The sequence below is a fragment of the Herpailurus yagouaroundi genome, unplaced genomic scaffold (genome assembly GCF_014898765.1).
Source record: "Herpailurus yagouaroundi ecotype Mexico unplaced genomic scaffold, PumYag 100, whole genome shotgun sequence".
Classification (NCBI taxonomy): domain Eukaryota; kingdom Metazoa; phylum Chordata; class Mammalia; order Carnivora; family Felidae; genus Herpailurus; species Herpailurus yagouaroundi.
The window spans coordinates 73,832,067-73,853,844 of NW_024412391.1; the positions used below are offsets into that span (position 1 = coordinate 73,832,067).

The 21,778-nt window shown below is 35.2% G+C and overlaps 1 protein-coding gene across 1 annotated transcript in view; it reads left to right on the forward strand.

Moving 5' to 3' along the window:
* Positions 1–21,778, forward strand: part of PCLO (piccolo presynaptic cytomatrix protein) — a 417,562-nt gene that overhangs the window by 183,981 nt on the left and 211,803 nt on the right. The window contains 1 exon segment of the mRNA XM_040472795.1: positions 15,870–16,529. Coding sequence (XP_040328729.1) covers positions 15,870–16,529 — 660 coding nt within the window.

A 21,778-nucleotide genomic window follows, 5' to 3' on the forward strand; every position in this document is an offset into this window, starting at 1 on the left:
AGTTAAGTGTCTGACTTCAGCCAGGTCACGATCTCACGGTCCGTGAGTTCGAGCCCCGTGTCAGGCTCTGGGCTGATGGCTCAGAGCCTAGAGCCTGTTTCCGATTCTGTGTCTCCCTCTCTCTCTGCCCCTCCCCCGTTCATGCTCTGTCTCTCTCTGTCCCAAAAATAAATAAACGTTGAAAAAAAAATTTTTTTAAGGTCAGAAGATCCCTAAGCCTGATGTAAATAAAGAATAACTATGGATAACCCCATTTAAAACCATGTTTTAAAAATGGTACTAAAAGTAAATCTACAGACTGTTATATAGATTATCAAGTCACTTTTACCTTACTGTTCCCCACAATGAATCAAGAAATAAAATAGAATAGATATGAATATGATTACTCTAATTTTGCTGGAAGAAAATTAAACTACAGAGAGATTAGCTTTTAAAATCCTCCTAGATAATAAAATTGTATCTTAAATTTTACTATTTCATTAATAATTTTTATTTAGCATCTGTTATGTATCACTATAAAGTGAAGGCATAGAGGTTAATTGTGGATCCTGACCTTGTGACATGCAGCCAATAAATATTTTGAAATTATATTTTAAATGCATAGATTGTTTCAGAATATTAGTAATATTAAAATGTGAGTAAAATATGTGTCCTTATTTATGGGAAGCTCTACATTGTGTACTATAACTTTTATAGTATATGTGCTGCCGAAGCGAGCACTAACTTTTATAAATATGTGTCTCAATACTAGATAGCCAGTCCAGTTTAATAATTACATAACATATATATATATGTATATATGTATATATGTATATATAGCTATACAATATAGTTGTATACAATTATACAATATATAATTATGTTTATAAAATATTTTTTATGTCTACAGAGAATGAACTTATTTTTTTCCTCTCTCTTCATGTATCTGCAGTCCCTATGAGCACATAACCAAAAACGTTCAAAAAATTTAATGCCAAACACAGAAATCACCATTACAATTTTAAAGATACAAAAGCCTGTAGTAATCACCCAGAATGGCCAGCGACACTAGAACTGCACAGAATCAGATAGAATGAGGCACAGGGGGTGCGCCCTTTGTGGCCCACAACTGCCACACTTCCATGCACCACCTCTGTCAGAACCCCCACACATCCTCCCAGGGCTCTTCTCTGGATCCAGACAGACACACAGACAGGTAAGTATGCCACAAATCAGATTCAGCTGCCCTGAATATATACTAAGTGTCACATGTCCCAGTTAAACTAAATAGTATATTTAATTTTTGCTTCCCTTTAAAAAAAAAAATCAAGCATTAATACCTTAAGTTTAAAATATTTCTTGAGCCTGGTACACAGAGTAAAGGGAATATTCTGGGACACATGTAGTACAGGTATAAGATAATTTATGGAAATGTAAGAAAGCAAAGTCCCATTTATTGAGAATCTGCTGTATTGCAGTCATTACTCCCTTTCTATATATAGTCATAATAAATTCACTGTTAAACTTGCTCCTCAGCCAAGCTTGCATGTTGTCTGGCTAACATTATTTCATGGTTCAGCCCAGATGTCACTTCCTCTGAAAAGGACTTGACTCTTGCTGTCCCCTGCTGTACATGAGTTGCATCTTCATTGTGTTTGCAGAGTGCTTTCCATTGACTTTTACTATAAGGATACTGAGATTATGTTTCTTAATTTCTTGTAGACCTTGGGCTCACTATAATAAGCAACTATGTTTTTATGTATTAGTAAAGGGCACCCAGTACAGTATCTAGTGAGAATATGTAGAATGATATACTAATTGAATGAACTGTTTGAGTATGATATCCCAGTATTTTCTCCAGGAATAAAATTTTTCATGATATATTCTATATATGCATCAATATACAAAGCATATAGAAAGCTCTTACTGTTCACTTACATCTTAACCAATTTTCCATTTTAAAAACTAGGAAAGAAGAAAGGGAAACATACTGGGCCTCATTCTACAGTAACTAGTTCACATAAAGTCTAACTATTTAATACTCTATGTGGAAAAAAAAAATAAGCCCACATGTAAGTGTTTCAAAATCTAATGTTATCCAAAGCAATATTCTAACATGGAACTTGAATTTAATTCTAGGGTTTCATTTCATTTATGGTTTTTTGTTAATGTTTATTTATGTATTTTTAGAGAGAGAGAGGGAGAGAGAGCACATGCATGCCAGCATGAGAGTAAGAGAGGGACAGAGAGAGAGAGAGGGAGAGAGAGAATCCCAAGCAGGCTCCACACTGTCAGTGCAGAGCTTGACTTGGGGCTCGATCCCAGAAACTGTGAGGTTGTGACCTGAGCAGATATCAAGAGTTGGACACTAAACTGACTGAGCCACCCAGGTGCCCCTCATTTATGTTTTTAAATGCTTAGACTCGTCACATAACGAAGAAACCATGTAATATACATCATAACTCACTGTTTTTAGGTATAAGTATGTATTTAATGACAGGTAAAACAATGGCTTGTAGTCAGTTATTCAGGCCACTTGAGAAAAATTCACAGCAGTTATTGCAAAGATGAGAGGGACAAAGCAAGAAATTAAGAATGCAATATATAAATAGAGTGCTCCGTTCATTTGTAAATAGAGACATATCTGCCAGTCTTTTTGAGATACATGTTGTTTAACCTCGTGGACTATTTGGCAGTGTTGCCTTTCGCTTCCTTGAAATTCTCATCTTTCTTCACGTGAGTTTACTAAACACTGCTGGTTTTCCTCTCCCTTTCTTGAGTGATCCTGTTTACTATGCTTTGCTGGTGTCTCTTGTCTAAACGGAGCTATTCTCAAAGAGTCTGGGCCCCTGTTATCTTCTTTTGCACATCACCTTTAGGAAATCCCACCTCTAACTCTGACTTAAGTGTCCTTTATATTCTTTAAAACCTAAATCCATGAGCTATGGCCTCATCTCTGAGATCTTCCACTTACTGGCTTTAGATATTGATCATGATGTGACTTCTAAGTTTTTACGCTTCAAGTTTCTTCTGTACAGTGAACATGATTGTAGAAATTGCCTCCTCGGATTGTCATGAGTAGCAAATGAGATACGTATATTCACTCCCAGGACCTGTTCCTCCTGCATTTTTAAATCTTTAGGTTCCCTGTAAATTAAGACAGTTTTTCTTGGCGATGTCAGTTCCCTCTTTGTGTTTCTTCTGTTGTCGCCCGTGTCACCTCTGCAAGCTTCTAACGTCTGCAGTGCAGTCCGCAGTCATTCCTTCAGGGTAAGCTTGTCCTCTTCAAATGCAAGCAGCCTAGGGAAGTTACAGGCTAAATGGGAATCTAGCTGACTGTTAAAAAGGGGAATTCTGTCTTTTAGTTCTACTTTTCAGCCAAGCACACTGTACACACTTCAAGCCTCAGAAGGCAGTGTTGATTTTTTCAAGCATACATTTCTTTATCAGATTCTTTCTCAGATGACAGATGCAATCATACCACTTTCTGACTCAGAAATCTTGATTTCACTCTGCTGAGCTTTTCAGGCAGTGAGAATCCAGCTGACTTCCCCATGTAGCAGTTCTGCCTCTGCCTCTCCTGTGTTCAAAGGGCTTCAGGATGCCATGCGTTCCTGGAAATACTGAGCCGACCTTGAGCAAGAGAGCACCATGGGCAGGTGTGAAAAGTAAGCATTCCATGTGTTTCTGGCAAGACCCTCTCCTTTTCTCTCTCCATCCCTCCCCGCTCACCCCTGACTCATCCCTGGTGTCACATTCTCACTCTCTAGGAAGCACTCGCAGATTTGAGGGGATGGAGAGAGTGATAACAAGAGTTGACTGGGGTGTCTTGGGCTCCTTGAGGTGATTAAGGTGTACAGACTGGATTGACTTCTGGGATTAGCTCCAGTGGACTTTCTAGTGGATGGTAGTGGGGAGGCTGCTGGAATCTGATTATTAGGCTCCACCAGTAAATCTCTCTTGTTTTTTGGCAGGAAATCAGTTGAACTTATACTCTTTGTCAAAATCTGGTTTATGTGGGCTGGTCTTTTCTTTCTGTTGTTATGTGTCCATTTAGCTAGAGTGTAGTTCTAAGATTACTAGTTAATTCATTGCAGCAATGAACAGGATAATGGTAATGTTTTTGCTGCCTAATATTTAATTATATTTTGCCATTTTGACTTTCTGTAATATCCAACCTTCCAGTGTCAGTCCCTCTTCACCACATCCCATCTCTTCACTGGCTCTAAAACCAGAAACAACACCACATGTGGAAGTGGAACCTACCTGAAATATCTATTCTTCCCTGAATTCTGTGAATCACTAATGACTCTTCAGGCTTACCAGGGCAACATCTACCAATATGCTGCCAACAATATAATGCTTAGCCAAAGAATGAGCTCTGAATATCCTGAATGTGTAATATACATTATTGGCCTGTTGTTGAGTACAAGACAGTGAAGCAAATGCATAGTATGTTATTTATGGAATTAAATAAACTACTTTAATTACTCCCTATTCCCTTGCACTGATATTCTGACTTCTGTTCGCATTGTTGTATTTGCAATATTTCTCTAATAATGGGCTCCTTAAGTAAATTGTAGTACATCCACAAAATTGGTTATTGCATCATCATTAAGAACTACAGTCTTGGGGCGCCTGGGTGGCTCAGTCGGTTAAGCATCCGACTTCGGCTCAAGTCATGATCTCGCGGTCCGTGAGTTCGAGCCCCGCATCGAGCTCTGTCTGACAGCTCAGAGCCTGGAGCCTGTTTCGGATTCTGTGTCTCCCTCTCTCTCTGACCCTCCCCCATTCATGCTCTGTCTCTCCCTGTCTCAAAAATAAATAAATGTTAAAAAAAAAAAAAAAAGAACTACAGTCTTAAAAAATATTTAAGGGCATCAGAATATTCATGGTAATGTTTGGTAATAGTTTCAAATGGTCCAAAAATTTTTCATTAACAGGTAGTCCTGTAAAAAATAAATTATATATGCATTTATTTATGTATATAAATATATAGTTTTAAATACAAATGGAGTTCAGGTTCAATACATGAGACTTGAACAGCTTGAAGAAATAACTAGCTTTATTTTATTTATTTATTTTTTTAAAAACATTTATTTATTTTTGAGACAGAGAGAGACAGAGCATGAATGGGGGAGGGTCAGAGAGAGAGGGAGACACAGAATCTGAAACAGGCTCCAGGCTCTGAGCCGTCAGCACAGAGCCTGATGCGGGGCTCGAACTCACGGACCGCGAGATCATGACCTGAGCTGAAGTTGGCTGCTTACCTGACTGAGCCACCCAGGTGCCCCAGAAATAACTAGCTTTAAAACAGATGCCTGTAGTCCTGCCCTGAATGTTGTCCTGAATGTTCTTGAATGTTTACTTAAATTACATTTTTCCCTGTTTTTTTAAAGTTTATTTATTTATTTTAAGAGAGAGAGTGTGTGTGCAAGTTGGGGAGGGGGAGAGAGGGAGAGAGAGATTCTTAATGCAGGGCTCAAACCCACAAACCTTGAGATCATGACCTGAGCTGAAATCAAGAGTCGGACATTTAACCAAATGAACCACCCAGGCGCTCCTTGAATTTTTTTTTCTTCTCCCTGCTGGTTTCAGCCTAGACTCTAGAACAGATCATTATGTTTCTTATATGAATCATAAATGAATGTATATGAATATATATTTATTGTATTTTTTGGTTCTTATATAATTATATTTGCCCTTCTAACAGCAAATACTATATATTTAGCAATTAAGATGGATGTCGTAGCAAATAAGTGACAAATATTACATGAATGAATTGAATAGCACTGCTTGAAAATCTTACTGAGATTTCTTGATATTGATTAGCTATTAAATGTGAAGTAAAAAGCTAAAAAGAATATTGAAATTTTTATGAACTCTTTATATTTTGGGTATATAAAAGTCATATTCTACTTTTTAAAAATTGGCCTCATTGTAGGGCCTTTACTCAATTTTTACTTAAAAGCTGAACTAGTGAAGGGAGTGTATACTGATGATTCACAACCTGCATTTGGCACAGATCAGTTTTGTTGGTTTGTTTGTTGGCTGGAAGATATAAAGGAGTGAGTTTGAAACAAGTTTCAAGTAATGATAGTATTCCATTTCTTTAGTTGAATCAGTGGTTCACGGGGGTTCATTGCAAACTTATTCTTTCTATCCCACCCATATTTCATAGATTATTTTTTCTCTAGGCAGTGTTTACTGGAAAGAATAAAAAGGGGGAAAGCACAATACTATATATAGTTCCAAAATATACAGAAGTAAAGAATATATTAAAAGTACACACATATTAAAACCATAACAAAAAACAAATATCTGACAACACAAAAGTTAAAACAGTGGTTGTTCTTAGAGTATATTGAATAGGATATTATAGCAAAAGTTGTTTTTAATGATACTGTCAGTGTCCTACTTCTTAAGTAGACAGAGAGTACATGGATGTTCAACCCTTTTCAAATTTCTTATTGTATATGTAGGTCACAAATTATTTTTGATGATTGTCTTTAACATTTCACCTTTAAAAAAAAAAAACAAACTTTACAGATAACCCATTTTTGCATGTCACACTGATAGAACCAAAGATAGTCCCTCTTTCTTTGGAATTCCAGTTAAGTGTACTTTGCCATGCAACTTAAGATCTGAAATAGACTATTAAAATTACTCTGCACACATACAAAGATTACTGGATAAAAATGGAAAACATCATCGCCCCTTGAATAACACTTGACTCACCCTGACTCTATCAGTTAGACTTTACTTAGAGAAACAGAACCATTAGGAAGCATAGAATCTGTAGAATAAGAGATTTGTTTCAGGGATTTGACCTTAAAACAGTTGTGGGAGCTGGGTAAGTGATTGCTGAAATAAATACTGGAGATTGAAAGACGAAGAGCAGGCAGAGGAAAGGAAGATGAATTTAAAATCGAGGTGAGCAGAGGAGTGCTTGTGTGGCTCAGTCTCCCCAGAGAGACGCTCGCGTGGCTCAGTCCGACTTAAGTTCAGGACATGATCTCTCAGTTCATGAGCTCGAGCCCTGCACTGGATTCTGTGCTGACAGCTCGGAGCCTGGAGCCTGCTTCAGATTCTGTGTCTCCCTCTCTATCTGTTCCTCCTCTGCTCACTTGCTCGTTCTCTCAAAAATAAAGATTAAAATAATTTTTTTTAATAAAATAAAATAGGGGTGAACAGGGACAAGCTAGAACGCATGAGGACAGGCCAGAACCCCTGTCTATTCTCACTGTCTCATCCTGAAAGCTAAAGAAGAAGCTGAAGAAGAATCCGGAGGGAAATAGAGCAGCTGCATGCCTGCCTGCTGTCCGAAGCCAAGCAGTAAGTGACATGTGTGAGCTACAACAGTCCCTGGTGACCCCGTCCCAACTTTCTGAGCTTGTAAAAAGCACTCATAGCTGCTGCTTGGCTGCTTGACTCCCCGTCTCACGCAGAATGTCTGTAGCACCGCATTATAATGGGAAACTAGGAAAGGTAATTTTTGTAAATAGAGTTTATCCTAGGCGGGTTTATGCCTTGCAAAATCAACACACTGATTCTTCCCTGCAAAAAGCGTTTCCAGTCCTGCACCGTGTTCTACTGCACTGTGGAAGGGCTTACCGCTTACCCAATCTTCCCAGCCACCTTGCTGCATTCTCCATCATCCCGGCAGTCTGGTGCAACCCCTCCCCTTCGTATACATGTCAAGCTCCCTAGTTGGTGGGATTCTGCTGTCTTTGAATATTATATCCACAGTGACCCTTAAATTTAAAAGTTGGGACTGGTTTTTGTTTATCCTGTAAACTGTTCTACAAATTTCATTCAACTGCAGTGTGCTTTAAATAATCTAACTTCCAAATGCATATAGCTGTGTAATCTTAACAAAATTCCTCTGTGATGAAGTGTGTTACAATCTTCAAAATTTGTTATAAAACTCAATTACTCATGGACTGTAGTGCTGACTGTTGACTAAGTTTGCCTTGAAAGGTATTTTTTTTTGCTTTGATGTAATAACTAACATCCAAAATAAATGTACACCTCTTATAATAGGGACAAAATAAAATACAAGTTTATAAAAGCAGAAGGATGAGAACTGGTTATAAAAAATGAACTTGTCACCATATAAAACACATGGCATATTTTTTAAACTGTTATTTTTTTATACTAGACATATAAATAACTATCAGCCTAGAATGTAGTGCACTAGAACACTTAATCACAAATAGAAATGACATGAATCCGAAGATGAGCCTTCTCTTTAAGCCTTCCTTTTTTGCTAGAGCTGAGTTCGCTAAAGCCAACACAGTAATTATGTATGATTACCCGTAAGTTTGCATCTTTGGTTACTAGTGAGAAAACAGCTGTGTCTTTGGAGTTGTCCTTTATATACACTACTGGGAGATCAGTTACCCTAATCCCTGTGACTGAACCCAAATCGGATAGATCTGTTAATCAAGCAGTAGTCGTAGTGAGCTCACTCTTCTTGCTTCCCTCTGTACAGATACAAAGATAGAGACAGGGAGGGAGAGAGAGAGGGAAAGGGAGGGAGGGATATGAAGGAAGGGAGGAAGGAAGGAAGACAGGCAGGCAATATAGGGAAATGAGCCTTGTGTGGTTCTTTTTTTTTTTTTTTTTTTTAAGTTTTTTTAATGTTTGTTTATTTTTGAGAGAGAGTGCAAGCAGGAGCGGGGCAGAGTGAGAATGAGACACAGAATCTAAAGCAGGCTCCAGGCTCTGAGCGGTCAGCCCAGAGCCCAATGCAGGACTCGAACTCATGAGCTATGACATCATTGCCTGAGCTGAAGCTGGATGCTCAACCGACTTTGCCACCCTGGTACCCAGTTGCCCCGCCCTGTGTTGTTTTTATCCATGCAAATCAATACACATATTTGCATAAATGTAAATATATACATATCTTTCTAAAAGGAAACTAAGCCCCCTATTTTCTTCAAGTTCTGTCAAAGCTGTGTTAATATAATAGAGAGGTATTTTAATTATGCATGTGTGTATTTATATATTATTTATTTAATGCTATTTAAAACATCAAACACTCAGATCACTTTCCTGGTTTAGAAAAATATACATGAATTATGATGAGAAAGTGACTAGAAAAATGATCCTGGTTTAGTCAAAGAAAAATGGACACAAAAAGAATGTCAAATGAGAATATGCAATTATAATCTAAATATAATTTTACTCCCTGGTGTAATACACATGATTTTAGTTGGCATGTTGCTATTTATGGAAATATCTGTTAATGTAGTTTACATTATATAGAAACTTACACTAGGAGCTTCAAATGAGTAAAATAGAGAGTTTGTGTGGGAATATGGGAGTGTGGGTTTTTATAGAAATAAACATCCACATAAAAGAAAAGATGAGTAGGGACATGAGCACTGATAAATTTCAACCCAGGCAGGACAACCCCAGTACAAGTTCTTAACAGCACCCAATATTCTGTTAGGTTTCATTATTGATTCTTACCCTTCAAAGTCAGAATTTCATTGAAAATTAATATTTAAAATTTAGCTTATTTGGTTTTTTCTTAGTTTTAATATGAATATTTATGTTCTAATACATTCTTTTTTAAAATTTTTTAATCTTTATTTTTCAGAAAGAGTAAGAGAGCAAAAGCAGGGAAGGGGCAGAGAGAGGGGGGGACAGAGGATCTGAAGCAGGGCTCTGTGCTGACAGCAGAGGAGCCCAAGTGGGGCTCAAACTCGCAAACTGCGAGGTCATGACCTGAGCCAAAGTCAGGTGCTTAACCAACTGAGCCATCCAGGTGCCCCTGTTCCAATACATTCCGATATGATTCTTATACCCACACAGAAAATAAATGGGGAGTAACCCCAATCAATCATTCACTTATGTATTTTGCATACGAGGTTTTGTTTCATTGATTGTAAGGGGAACAAAAATACTAAGGAAGCTATGCATTCTAGCCAAAAGCAGTATACTAAGAAGAAGAGCTGACACACATCTCATCCATTTTTAGGAGGGACAGAATAAGAATGGAAATATCAGAAATACCTCACTGCATACAAGTGCAGTCTCATGAATGATCAGATTTCTAATACCCTCATTGTGTAGTCTGGCAACTGATTGTGTAATCTGAAAAAAAACAGTGCATCAACTGTGAATTCAGTCCTTTTTTCTTTTACAGATAACAGAAATAAATTTAGAAATTTAAACAAAAAGTCCGATTTTCAGAATCTCAACTTGAACTGTAAGAATGTATGGGCTTTAGGTAAAAAAGAACAACTTAATCCAAGACTATAGGTGAGACTGATACCAGCGATAAAAGTCTCAGGTAACTTTGCTTCCCAGTTTTTGGACCTGTCAATGAGTAAATAGTGATTTCTTTCTTTTTTTTTTTAATATATGAAATTTATTGTCAAATTGGTTTCCATACAACACCCAATGCTCATCCCAAAAGATGCCCTCTTCAATACCCATCACCCACCCTCCCCTCCCTCCCACCCCCCATCAGCCCTCAGTTTGTTCTCAGTTTTTAAGAGTCTCTTATGCTTTGGTTCTCTCCCAGAGTAAATAGTAATTTCTAACCAGATTATTAGCATAATTTTCAGCTCAAAAAAATAACATTCTGAATAAACAAACACACAGAAACCTATGTAAAATTCTTATCGTTGACTCAAAAACTTAATAGTGGGCTGGAAACTCAAAGATATTAAATATCAGTTCCTGTGATCACTTGGTTTTCCTTCACAGAATTCTGAGTAGGGGGCACCTAATCTCTGCTTAAATACTTTCATCAATGGAAACTATCTGACCTTCCAAATTGGTAGGATTGGTCTTTTCATGAAAATTCACGTTAAGACGCAGCTGAGATTTCCCAGGTACAAAAACCAGTGCTGATGCATGGTTTGCGGCCATCACAGCTCTGCCATTTTAAGTCTAAGGCTGACTTTCAACCTGCCGCAGGTCTTATTATCATGCTTCAGAAATGATACTTAGAAAAATAAATAGGCAGGCCCGGAGTTCTGAGATTTTCCTTAATGGTATTGTTGCTATAGTTACAGCTGAAATGTTACATAAAGCAAATTGCTTATTGATGGAAAAATGCTGAGTAGCATAGCAGCATCCCTTTTCTGGGTTTTTATTGCCTTCATTTCCTACTTTCCTCTTAAGATTAATGGATTTGTGGAGCGTTGTTTTGAACAAGCCTGATGATTTGATGTTAAAATAAATGTATTTTATTAATATTGTACCAGCTGACAATTGGATATATTCTAGTATGTTGTGATCAACATGGAGTTGTTTTTTATTCGCTAATTGCTTATCAGAATTTTCCCTACTTGGATATGAATTTGTTATCCTGGTTATAAATGTTGAAACGCTGAATAAAAAGGTGATTGGTCTCATAGTATAGAGTCTTCTGAATTTATTGAATACATTTAATAATATGGCTAAAAACTTTTATTATGTTTTATACTATTATACTTACATAATACTGAAAATAAAATGTATTTTAAAAACATAGTAAAACAAATGGAAATGATCTGACAGGATCCATAATGATGACTTCTGTTTTAAAAAAAAAGGCTCCATAAGCATCTGTATTTTTCTGTATATTTTTCTATGTATTTTCTTGTATTTTCTATGCAAGAAACTCAATGATATAAATGCCTTTAGTATATATAAATATATATTACATAATATATAACATATATTCATTTTCTGATTGTCTTTCTTTCTAAGCAAATATTTAAAGATAAACCTGTAAGTCTTTTGATATTTAACCTTAAGGCAAAATATGAATAATCCTGTCTTTTGCAATTTACAGAAGGAGTTAATGCCATGTGTGGTAAAATCCTTTCAGGTGGTAAAAGTCATATATGGCAGTGATACTTTTTGCATTGAATTCTTGTATAATTTAGGCATCTTGCTTAATTTATCTCCAGTTTGCTACTGGACTAGAAGCATTATGAGTATTTAATGGTGTGGCTGTTGAGGAACTAGGAGGGCAGACGACATTTTATTTTGGACCTAGACATGTAATGTTTCTTAATTAAATCTCTGAATACAGTGATAACAAAAATCCTTGGGATTATTTTTGGTAAAGAATGCAAAAAAAAAAAAAGTGAACTATGGTTTTTGACATCTTATGTGATTGTAGAATATTTCCCAAATTATCATTTGTGAAGCCAGTTTTTCTAGTAACTGTGTTTGTATTTAATGATGATATGATAAGGACGATAACCCATGCTGTCCAAAATGAACTTTTTTGAAAATTCATTTTTACTCATTGTTAAAACTGATCAGTTTTGCTTTTCTCATGTCTGCTTTCGATTTTACCCTCACTACTGCTTTTTCTTATCCACTTTTAATAAATAAAATTTAAATTTGCATGTTTAAAGAAATATACAATTTTTTTGTTACAATAGTTTCCCCCCTTTTTAGTTCCTTACTGATATTATAACGTCCTCTGCTTGCAGAACTTGCTGGCATTCTAATTCTAGAACCAGCCCTAGCTGGTTCTAGGGCTGCAGAGAAAAGAGACACATGTATAAGGCTGCCAATTCAGCTTTTCTAATTGGTGAAAAAATACTCCTTTGTGATTCATGAATTATCAAATTCCTTATATTCTACGCAGATTCATTAGACAATCCTGTTAAAAGCATTATATGCTTTCCGTTTTCCATATAAATAGATATAAATAGAATAAATAGATACATAATAGATACATAAGTGGTAGTTATTTGACATGATAGTAACATCCGTTTCCAAAGTAACTTTGGTGACAAAATGTAAAGTCAAAAGAATTAGACCTGTCCTTATGATCTTATTTAAAATGCAAATCAGTAATGCAATTGAGACACCAAGTATAAAAATATCAGGTTTAACTGAATATGGATGGAAGTGTAAGCAAAACACAAATTTGAACTGGCCAGCCAGGCTTTCAGGATAAGATGGTTTTTCTTTTAGACTGACCCTATTATTGCCTTCCCTTTGCCTTTCAGATGGTGGTCGTGTGGGTTATCGCTGTTTATCAAACATTATTTTATTTATTTATTTTTTTTAAATTTTTTTTCAACATTTATTTATTTTTGGGACAGAGAGAGACAGAGCATGAACGGGGGAGGGGCAGAGAGAGAGGGAGACACAGAATCGGAAACAGGCTCCAGGCTCTGAGCCATCAGCCCAGAGCCTGACGCGGGGCTCGAACTCACAGACCGCGAGATCGTGACCTGGCTGAAGTCGGACGCTCAACCGACTGCGCCACCCAGGCGCCCCCAAACATTATTTTAAATTGGGAAAATGAAGCATTTTATGTGACATTATAGATTAAATAGGTTATACCTTTTATCCCATTACCTAAATTTCAAATATATGAAAATGAGTATACTACCTTGAAATAGTTATTTATTTTCTCAATACATTTTCTTTTTTTTTTATTTAAAAAAAAATTAATATTTATTTGCTTTCGAGAGAGAGACAGAGCGCTAGTGGGGGAGGGGCCGAGAAAGAGGGAGACAGAATCTGAAGGAGGTTCCAGGCTCCCAGCCATCAGCACAGAGCCTGGCGTGGGGCTCGAACTCACGAACCAGCCACAAGATCATGACCTGAGCCAAAGTCGGACACTTAACAGACTAAGCCACCCAGGTGTCCCACATTTTATTTTCATTTTAATTTCATTTATTTTCATTTTAACAAGAGCTGTATACCATTGCAGTATCAAAGTAAGAGATGATAACTTTGTAAAAACAATTTGTTCCAAAACCTCACATAAAATAACCACATTATTATAGTTGATAAAAATTTGCAACGTAATGCTACCTGTATTCCTGCTATATTAAAAACTTCCTAACTTATTTACATTAGGACAAGGCCTGATAGGAATGCTTAACACACACCTGCATTTGGTTTTTAGAATCCATGTGACAAAACAGCAGTGATGCAGCTATTTTTGTCTGCTTTTGTTTAAAAAGAAAATGTCAGGTTCTGAATGAAAATATTCTAAACTGTGGCTCAACTGAGTAATGGTTTTTAAAACCACAGCATGGATTAAGATTGATTTTCTGTAGGTATTATGGCACTGTTTTCTCTAGGGACTATTCAGCACAAGGGCTGGAGCTTTTTGTATTTGACATAAGGGATCAAATCAGTTTCTTTCTTAAGACTTTTATATAAAGTTATTATATAAAGAAGCCACAGTTCACTCTAGAGCTGCTTAGAACTGAAATTAAGAAGGGAATTGGTATTGGATGATCATACACACAAAAAGCAAATGAACCCATAATGCATACTGATGTTTTATCGACAGCATCTTATAAAAAGTAAATAACTGACTTTTGTCTTTACTCTTTAGATAAGCAAATAAGAATTATAATAGCTAACAGATTGCAAAACACTAATTTTTATTAAGCATCATTATTTAGATATCTAAAAAATTGGAAGCTGAAATAAGAAATAAAACTTAGATACCTGATAATATTCTAGAACAGTAAGTGATTTCTGTCTCTGAATAATTTAAGTAATGTAACTAGAAAGAGTGATCCAATATGAAAAGCAGTTTGAAATTGAACTTCTCAAAAAAACAGTGCAGCATATGAATGCAGTACTCTTTGTGTGACTTCCAACTGTAGTCTTTACAAAATAGGTATTCATTAAATGTAACCATTATAATCTACATATATAGTCTTTATTTCTTACATTATAATAGCTATAAGGTAAGAAAAAGTGCAACATACATCAATAGGACAGAAGTTCTGCAATATTATTAGTCTCACATAATCAGTCTCCCATGCCATCATTTGTATGTGTTAAGAGAGAGTGATTATCAGAATTGAGCTTGCAAAAGAATCAATCAAGAATTAACCAGTGATTGAAAAGGCAGATCTTTGTCCCAGTCCAGGATCCTGTTAAAACAATTTTAGCAATTCTTAGGAGTTTGCATGTCTTATGACCATCTCAGTTGATTGGTGCAGGTGGCCTATGGATTACACTGAGGAGCAGAAACATAGCAAACTGTTTGACTCAGCGATTCAAAAAACCCTGGGGGATAAGATATCAGACCGCTTGAGCCAGTGATTGCATTTTGCTCAGTTGCATAAGAAATGTGAATATTATTAAGAATGAAATTATTTTTTAGTCCTAAAGCAGATAGAGAATTATGCACAGGTGACTCTTGAAAACTTTCATGTACCTTGTGAAGTTTTACTCTCGTCGATAGAGGCACATTTGACCCACATCCAGAGATAGGAGATTATACATTAAATCCTAAAAGAGCTCTTGATTAATTGTAGTTAAAAGAAAATGACCATACAATTTAATAGTTTTGTGTAAACATATGATAGAAATACTAATTTTAAAGCCACCAAGCTCAAAAATACGGTGTTTGGAACAAATGTAGATTTTTCACCAAAAAAAATGTATGTGTATATATATATATATATATATATATATATATATATATTCATTCCGTGGCTCCATCTTTAGTGCCATATATATATTATATATTATATATATTACATATATATAATATATATTATATATATTATATATTATATATGTGTATATATACACGTGTATATATACACATATATATGTAATATATATATATAATATATATAATATATTACATATATATATTACATATATATAATATATATATATTCTTTCTTATGGTGAAGAGAATGAATTGCCAATCTCTAATATGGAAAATAATATGAGGAAAATATTCCTCATATTTTTAGATTATAAATAGTCTTTTTGCAGTCTTCCCTAGAAGTCACTATTTCATTGGTTTGGAAAACAATCTACTTTCTCCCTGTACAGAAAAGCAACTAGAAATCACCAGATGTTAACCTTGGTATATGCAACCGAAGCGGTGCGTTATAATATAGTTAATCTATTCATTGCTGTTTCATTTGCAGGTTCAAGAATGGCTTTGTTTAAATTGCCAAACCCAGAGAGCAATATCAGGACAGCTTGGAGATATGGGCAAAATGCCACCTACACCTTCAGCACCAAAAGCCTCCCCTATGCCTGTCTCTCCAGAACAACCATCTCAGAAAACAGCAATGCCTACTCAAGTAAAAGTGAAAAAGAAGGAACAAGAAGTAAAAACAGAAGCTGAACAAATCATTCCAGAAAAAGTGAAAGAGATACCATCAGTGGAAAAGATTGTCCCGAAGGGGACCACAGACCACAAACAAGAGAGTAAACTAGAGAAAACTTCAGCCCCTGAAGACAAAAAGCCACTCCCAGAAGAAAAAAAGCCCCCTCTTGAAGAAAAAAAGCCACCCACTGAAGACAAAAAGTTACCTCCAGGAACAAAAACAGCTCTGGAGGAGGAACAGAAACAAGACTTAGCTAAAACTCAAGTACCAACTGCTGAGGAAAAGCCTGAAGGCAGAGTGACTCCACAGGTTGTACAAGAGAAGCTACCACAGACCAAGATGGAAGACAAACCCTCTGGCCCACCTCCAAGTTTGTCAAAGGAAGATGATGAGGTGCCTCAAAAAATTAAAGACCAGCCACAGGCAGCACGCCCGGCAAAGCCTGATCAGGTGGAACCTGGGAAAGAAAAAACAGTAAGTTATGTTTTCCTATCTTTGCACTCTGTTAGGTATATAAAACTTACAGATTTTTACCAAAGTACACAGAGTGCTTACTGCTAATTATGGAAGTGAAAACCTTCAGTTAAAAGCACTTTCAGAAAAGTGTAACAATTGTCGAAATGAACAAATTTGGCATTCTGACAGCTTAATCTAATTTAAATAAAGCAGAGATAGCAGATTGATTTTTCTAGCTTTTATGCATATCTAATAATTTACCAAAATTCTTTAGGGTGATAAAAATAGTTTCTTACAACTTTAAGGTTCTTCTTCTCTCCGCTATGAACATAAAATCAGTATCTACCTTTAACATAAAATAATATGTGTCTTAAGTTTCTATTTAGTTAGTCACTTGGTTAAGCAAAAGTCAACAAGTTCCTTTTCACTTGAAAGCCTCTTAAGGTATGATCAGCCATTGAAAGGTCTAAATAATTGTGGTTGCAAAAAAAAAAAAAAAGTGTGACTAAAATTTAGGACAAAAGTCATTTTCTGTAAAAGTTAATTGTAGTATTTAACATGATTTTTATATGATGTACTCTACTTGTTTAATATTGAAGGATTATTTATAATCCAGGCATAATCTGGAATAATATATATATATTTTTTTCTTTAGTGCAAACTTTTAAGGGTATCTACCCATCTTAACCACTATCTGCCCAAGCAGCAGTGTTATTTTTCGAAGAATTCTGATTGTTTGAGAGCTACACCAGGTCTTACATCATATTTGGTTAATTAATTTTAATTCACAGATAACAATGACTTGAAGGAAAATGAAATGATTTATTAATATTAAAAGTTAATATTAGGGCTCTAATTAGAATCTGTAGTGCATCCCAACTCTTAGTTGCTTTTTTGGTCATTTACAGTTTTAACACTTGGTTTAGTAACCGATCTCTGATATATGATATACCAGATAAATAAAATACATCATCTCATATATATCACATATATCATATATATAAAATATGATACATCACTTGTAATATGATGCATCACTCACAGATAATTCATCATTGGTCTCCCCTCATAACATAAATGAGTTTATCAGAGTCAGAAAGAGCAGGTACCTGTATATTCTTCATTCTATTCTGGGATATAGTATCACCATCACCACCCATTACTGCTTGTAGCCTACCACTTTGCACAACCTGATGACTTTTACCATTTCTCCCTTTGTAAAACGGCCCTTGGCTTTCATAACCCTTCCCTTTTTGTTCTCTTTTGGTCTTTCTGATCATAATTTATGAGTTCTACGTTGACTCCCTGTATCACTTTCTTTCCTCATTTCTGTAAGAGGAGGTTTTCTTTGTCTTTTGCTTCATTTTTGTTTTGGGTATTGTCTTCTTTGTTCTTAGGAGAGCCCCATGAACAATTGTTATGTCTACCTGTGCACCTTCTTCCCCTCTTTTGATTATCAGATCTGCAGTTTCAAATACTCAGTAGATGTTCCACTTCAAAGCCTCACTGTAAACTGGAACTCAGTATGTTGGAATTTTATCTACACTCTCTAGAGGCTTTTTCTGCTCCTGACTTTCTGTTTCTGGTAATGGCAGCATCATTCACCTGCCTCTACCTTCCTGGTCACTACCCTTCTGAGAGATCTGAGGCTTCTTCTTACTGCCTGCCCTTTGCTCTCGGCATCCAATTCATCACATTCCTGTCTGTTAGTTCCTATTCCTGAGCACACTCTTAATTATGGCCTTCATGACCTTTCATCAGTGATTTGAGTAATCTAATTACTGGTCACTGTGCCTTCTCTTTCTCCTTTCCTCCATATATAATTGTCAGATAATTATTTTGTAGGGTGCACGTAATTTCACTCTATCACTCAGATATTGCTAATGCTTCTCCATTGCTTGCTAAATAGAATCTAAACGAGAAATATCCAGATATTTTGTTAATGCACTTTTTATTTTACACCTTTATCACTTCCTTTTTGTTGTGTCTTTTTATCACTACTTTTAATATTATTTTATAACCTTAATGTGTGTTACTTATTTGTAAATTAAATGTGTACAGTGATTTATTAATATATTATGGACAGTATAAAACAGTCACAAAAATATAAAATAAAATGAAATAGACTATAATTGTTTTCATTATAATTATTTAAATAAAGTTACATTTGATCACAATAAAATATGATTAATAATAGTACTTTAGAGAGAACATGGATTGCGCTTCAGTATTTTTGAAAATCTTGGTCTGTAATTTTATGATAGAGTTATCTTAAATTCAGCTTCTAAGTTAAGCTTATTTTGATATTTTTATATTTAGTTCTAATGACTATCCATAACAAGAAAGATAATCCACAAAGATATGTCAGAATTGGAAGAAGCGGATCAGAGTTTGTACTTCCCAAATCTTGCTACCTATTCTCTAAGTTTGAAACTGAAAATAATTTTTTAATTGTGGAAATTCCACAGGAGACCAATAGTTATTTGTTCTTGTTCTGTCAGAAAATACAGTATTTAAAATACACACACACACACACACACACACACACACACACACACACACATGAATGAATTGCTTTAAAATCCACTGGGGTTCTTCATCTGGAAGGGTTAGAAACAGATGAAAATATTCTGTTTAAAATGTATTAAATGAGCAGATACGACAGCTTTTAAAAATGACATATGTTATTTTATATAGCATAATCACATGGTTTCCACATATCTCTTTTCAAAGGACTGTTTTCACACCATAATTTTGTTCAAGAACAGCTAGTGTTTGTTTTTTCTAAGTACTTAATAAGTACCATGTTGCTGATAACCAGAGTTTACTTTCTCCTATATACTTTTTTCCCCTCCGTCATTCCATTTACTTTATAGCATCTAGTAAGTGGTATATTACTGATAACCACTTGTCATCACCAAAAAGTTGAACAAACTTGGGATAATCCTATTTTTGTCAAAAAAGATCCATCTTCATATTCTACAACTTTTTAAATTAATTCCCTATTATATAATCAGTAAACCTCTGTGATTTAAATAACTTTAGAGTTATTCTCTATCTCAGTACAAAATATACAAAATATATATTCTTCAAAATATAAAGGTCTCATCAGTATACAAAACATATGTCACATCTGTAAAATCCAGAGGTCTTCTGTCCAAATCTGACCTACTTATAACAGATGTAGTAAATGAATTTCACAGGTATACAGCGATCTCTGTATTCTTACCCTTTTTAAAAGAATAATTCCAATCAAAGAAAAAGCCACTCTTCAGTAGCTAATATACAGTTTTTTCATAAAAAAATAAATATATATACCTTAAACCATTCAATGTTGTGAGGCTTACTTCTTTGGCATAGTTTTCCTTATTGGCTTACAGTAGTACTTTAAGTATTTTATTATTAAAGCAGAAATAGTAAATATTATAAACTGAACATATTAGAAATATCTACACTTTAATTCTGTTATTACCAAAAGTTTTGCTACTTACTTTGTTCTAAAAATTTCTCTCAAACCTTCCTGTTATTTCTGTAGTCTTTCCAACAATATTGGCTGACAAGAAATATAGTTTATTTTATCACCATATCATTTCATACACACTACCGAATCCAATTTTATCCAAATGATGTGTAGCTTTTTTTTCTTTTATTATGAAATAAGAAAAATCAAAAGCTTCTAAATGTTTATTATGTAATTTATTGAAAGTTGGTAAAGTACTGGAATATTTATTTTCAGAAAATTTTAGAGGTCTGTGTTGATGCCACAATATCACTTGCTGTTGTGCTAAAGTTTACGTTGTGTTTAGGTAAGATGTGCTGTTAGCAATGAGAGATGTCAATACAGATGTCAAATAGGTTTCCTGATAATGTCGGGCATTTTTGGCTGGGTCCCATCTGATTTAACTTGGTCATCATTACTTTTTTCTTGTAATGTTGCTGATGAAAAGTTTGTAATGATATGAAGCGTGTCAGTGTTTGTGTCTTTCTTACATTATTATTATCTTTGTGACGTGATTTTTTGTTTTGCCACAATCTTTTGTCTACCACTTACCTATTCTAAGAAAACAGGTATAATTGCTAGTAGCAAATAAAAGCCAGAGATCTGCCTAACTGAATAATAAGCCTCAGTCTAAAGATGGTTGAATGAAGTGACTACCTCACTATAACTTCTCCTTAGAGTGTGACTCTCAGTTTTCTCCCAGGATTTTTCACAAAACAGATGACCAACTCACATAAGGAGTAAAAGAATATTAGCATCAATCCACTTACTAAATATTAGGAGAATATTTTTATATCAGTGTATAAAAATATATCTTCACATGTACTTCTTGTAGCCATTAGATGATTTTGCAGGCCTGTCCAGGCTTCTGCACCCCACAGCCAGGACTCCTATGTAAATAACTCAGTTTGGCTTTCTCAGCCCTGTGGAATTTGGCTCCAGTATAACTTGTAAGCAACGCCTGATATTCCCACAAGTGATACGTAGAACAACAGCCAAATAAATACGCCCTTATGTAATTCCTGAAGGTAGTTTGACCTTTCTGCCCTCTTCACCTGTACTCAGTTCTTCTTTGTGCATAAATGCTGCACCCCTCCATCATCCCAACTGACAACCTCCCACTTGGATCTCTGGGCCACTTTTCTCCCTTGTGGCTGGTGCTTCTGCTGCTCAACACCCTATGTTGACTGGTTTTAAATTTGTTTTTGTTTGAAATCAAAATAATACTCTTAATTTATCTCTTACAATATTCTTGGCACTATGTCAAGTATTTTCTTGATCATTTCATCCACACAACAATGAATGAGGTAAATATTATATGCTTTTTAAGTTGAAAGAAACTAAATTCCTGTGCTCAGGATCACATGGCTGGGGATTCAGCAAAGCTAAGATTGTAGTCCAGTTCTGATTATAAAATCATGGCATTGAACACTACACATAATTCTTTCCTGTGACACTTGTACCATACTGACTTTACATGATTATAATTATTCTTCTCTCTAAGCAGCTTCCACTATACCCTAAATACTTTATGTAGTTGTTTACTTTCTTATATATTTATGTTATTTTAGTTATTCACTTGTCATTTGTGTCATTCATATTATCACAGCATATTGTTTACATTTCTCTGTGGCCACACCTTTTTGTCTCTGTTTATTCCTCTCTCACAAAATGTGTTTGTCGAAAGGGATTAAAATGTATCCCCAAGTAGAATAAATAATTTGAAAGATACATCCTTCTTTACTTTTTTTAGTTTAATGTTTTAAAA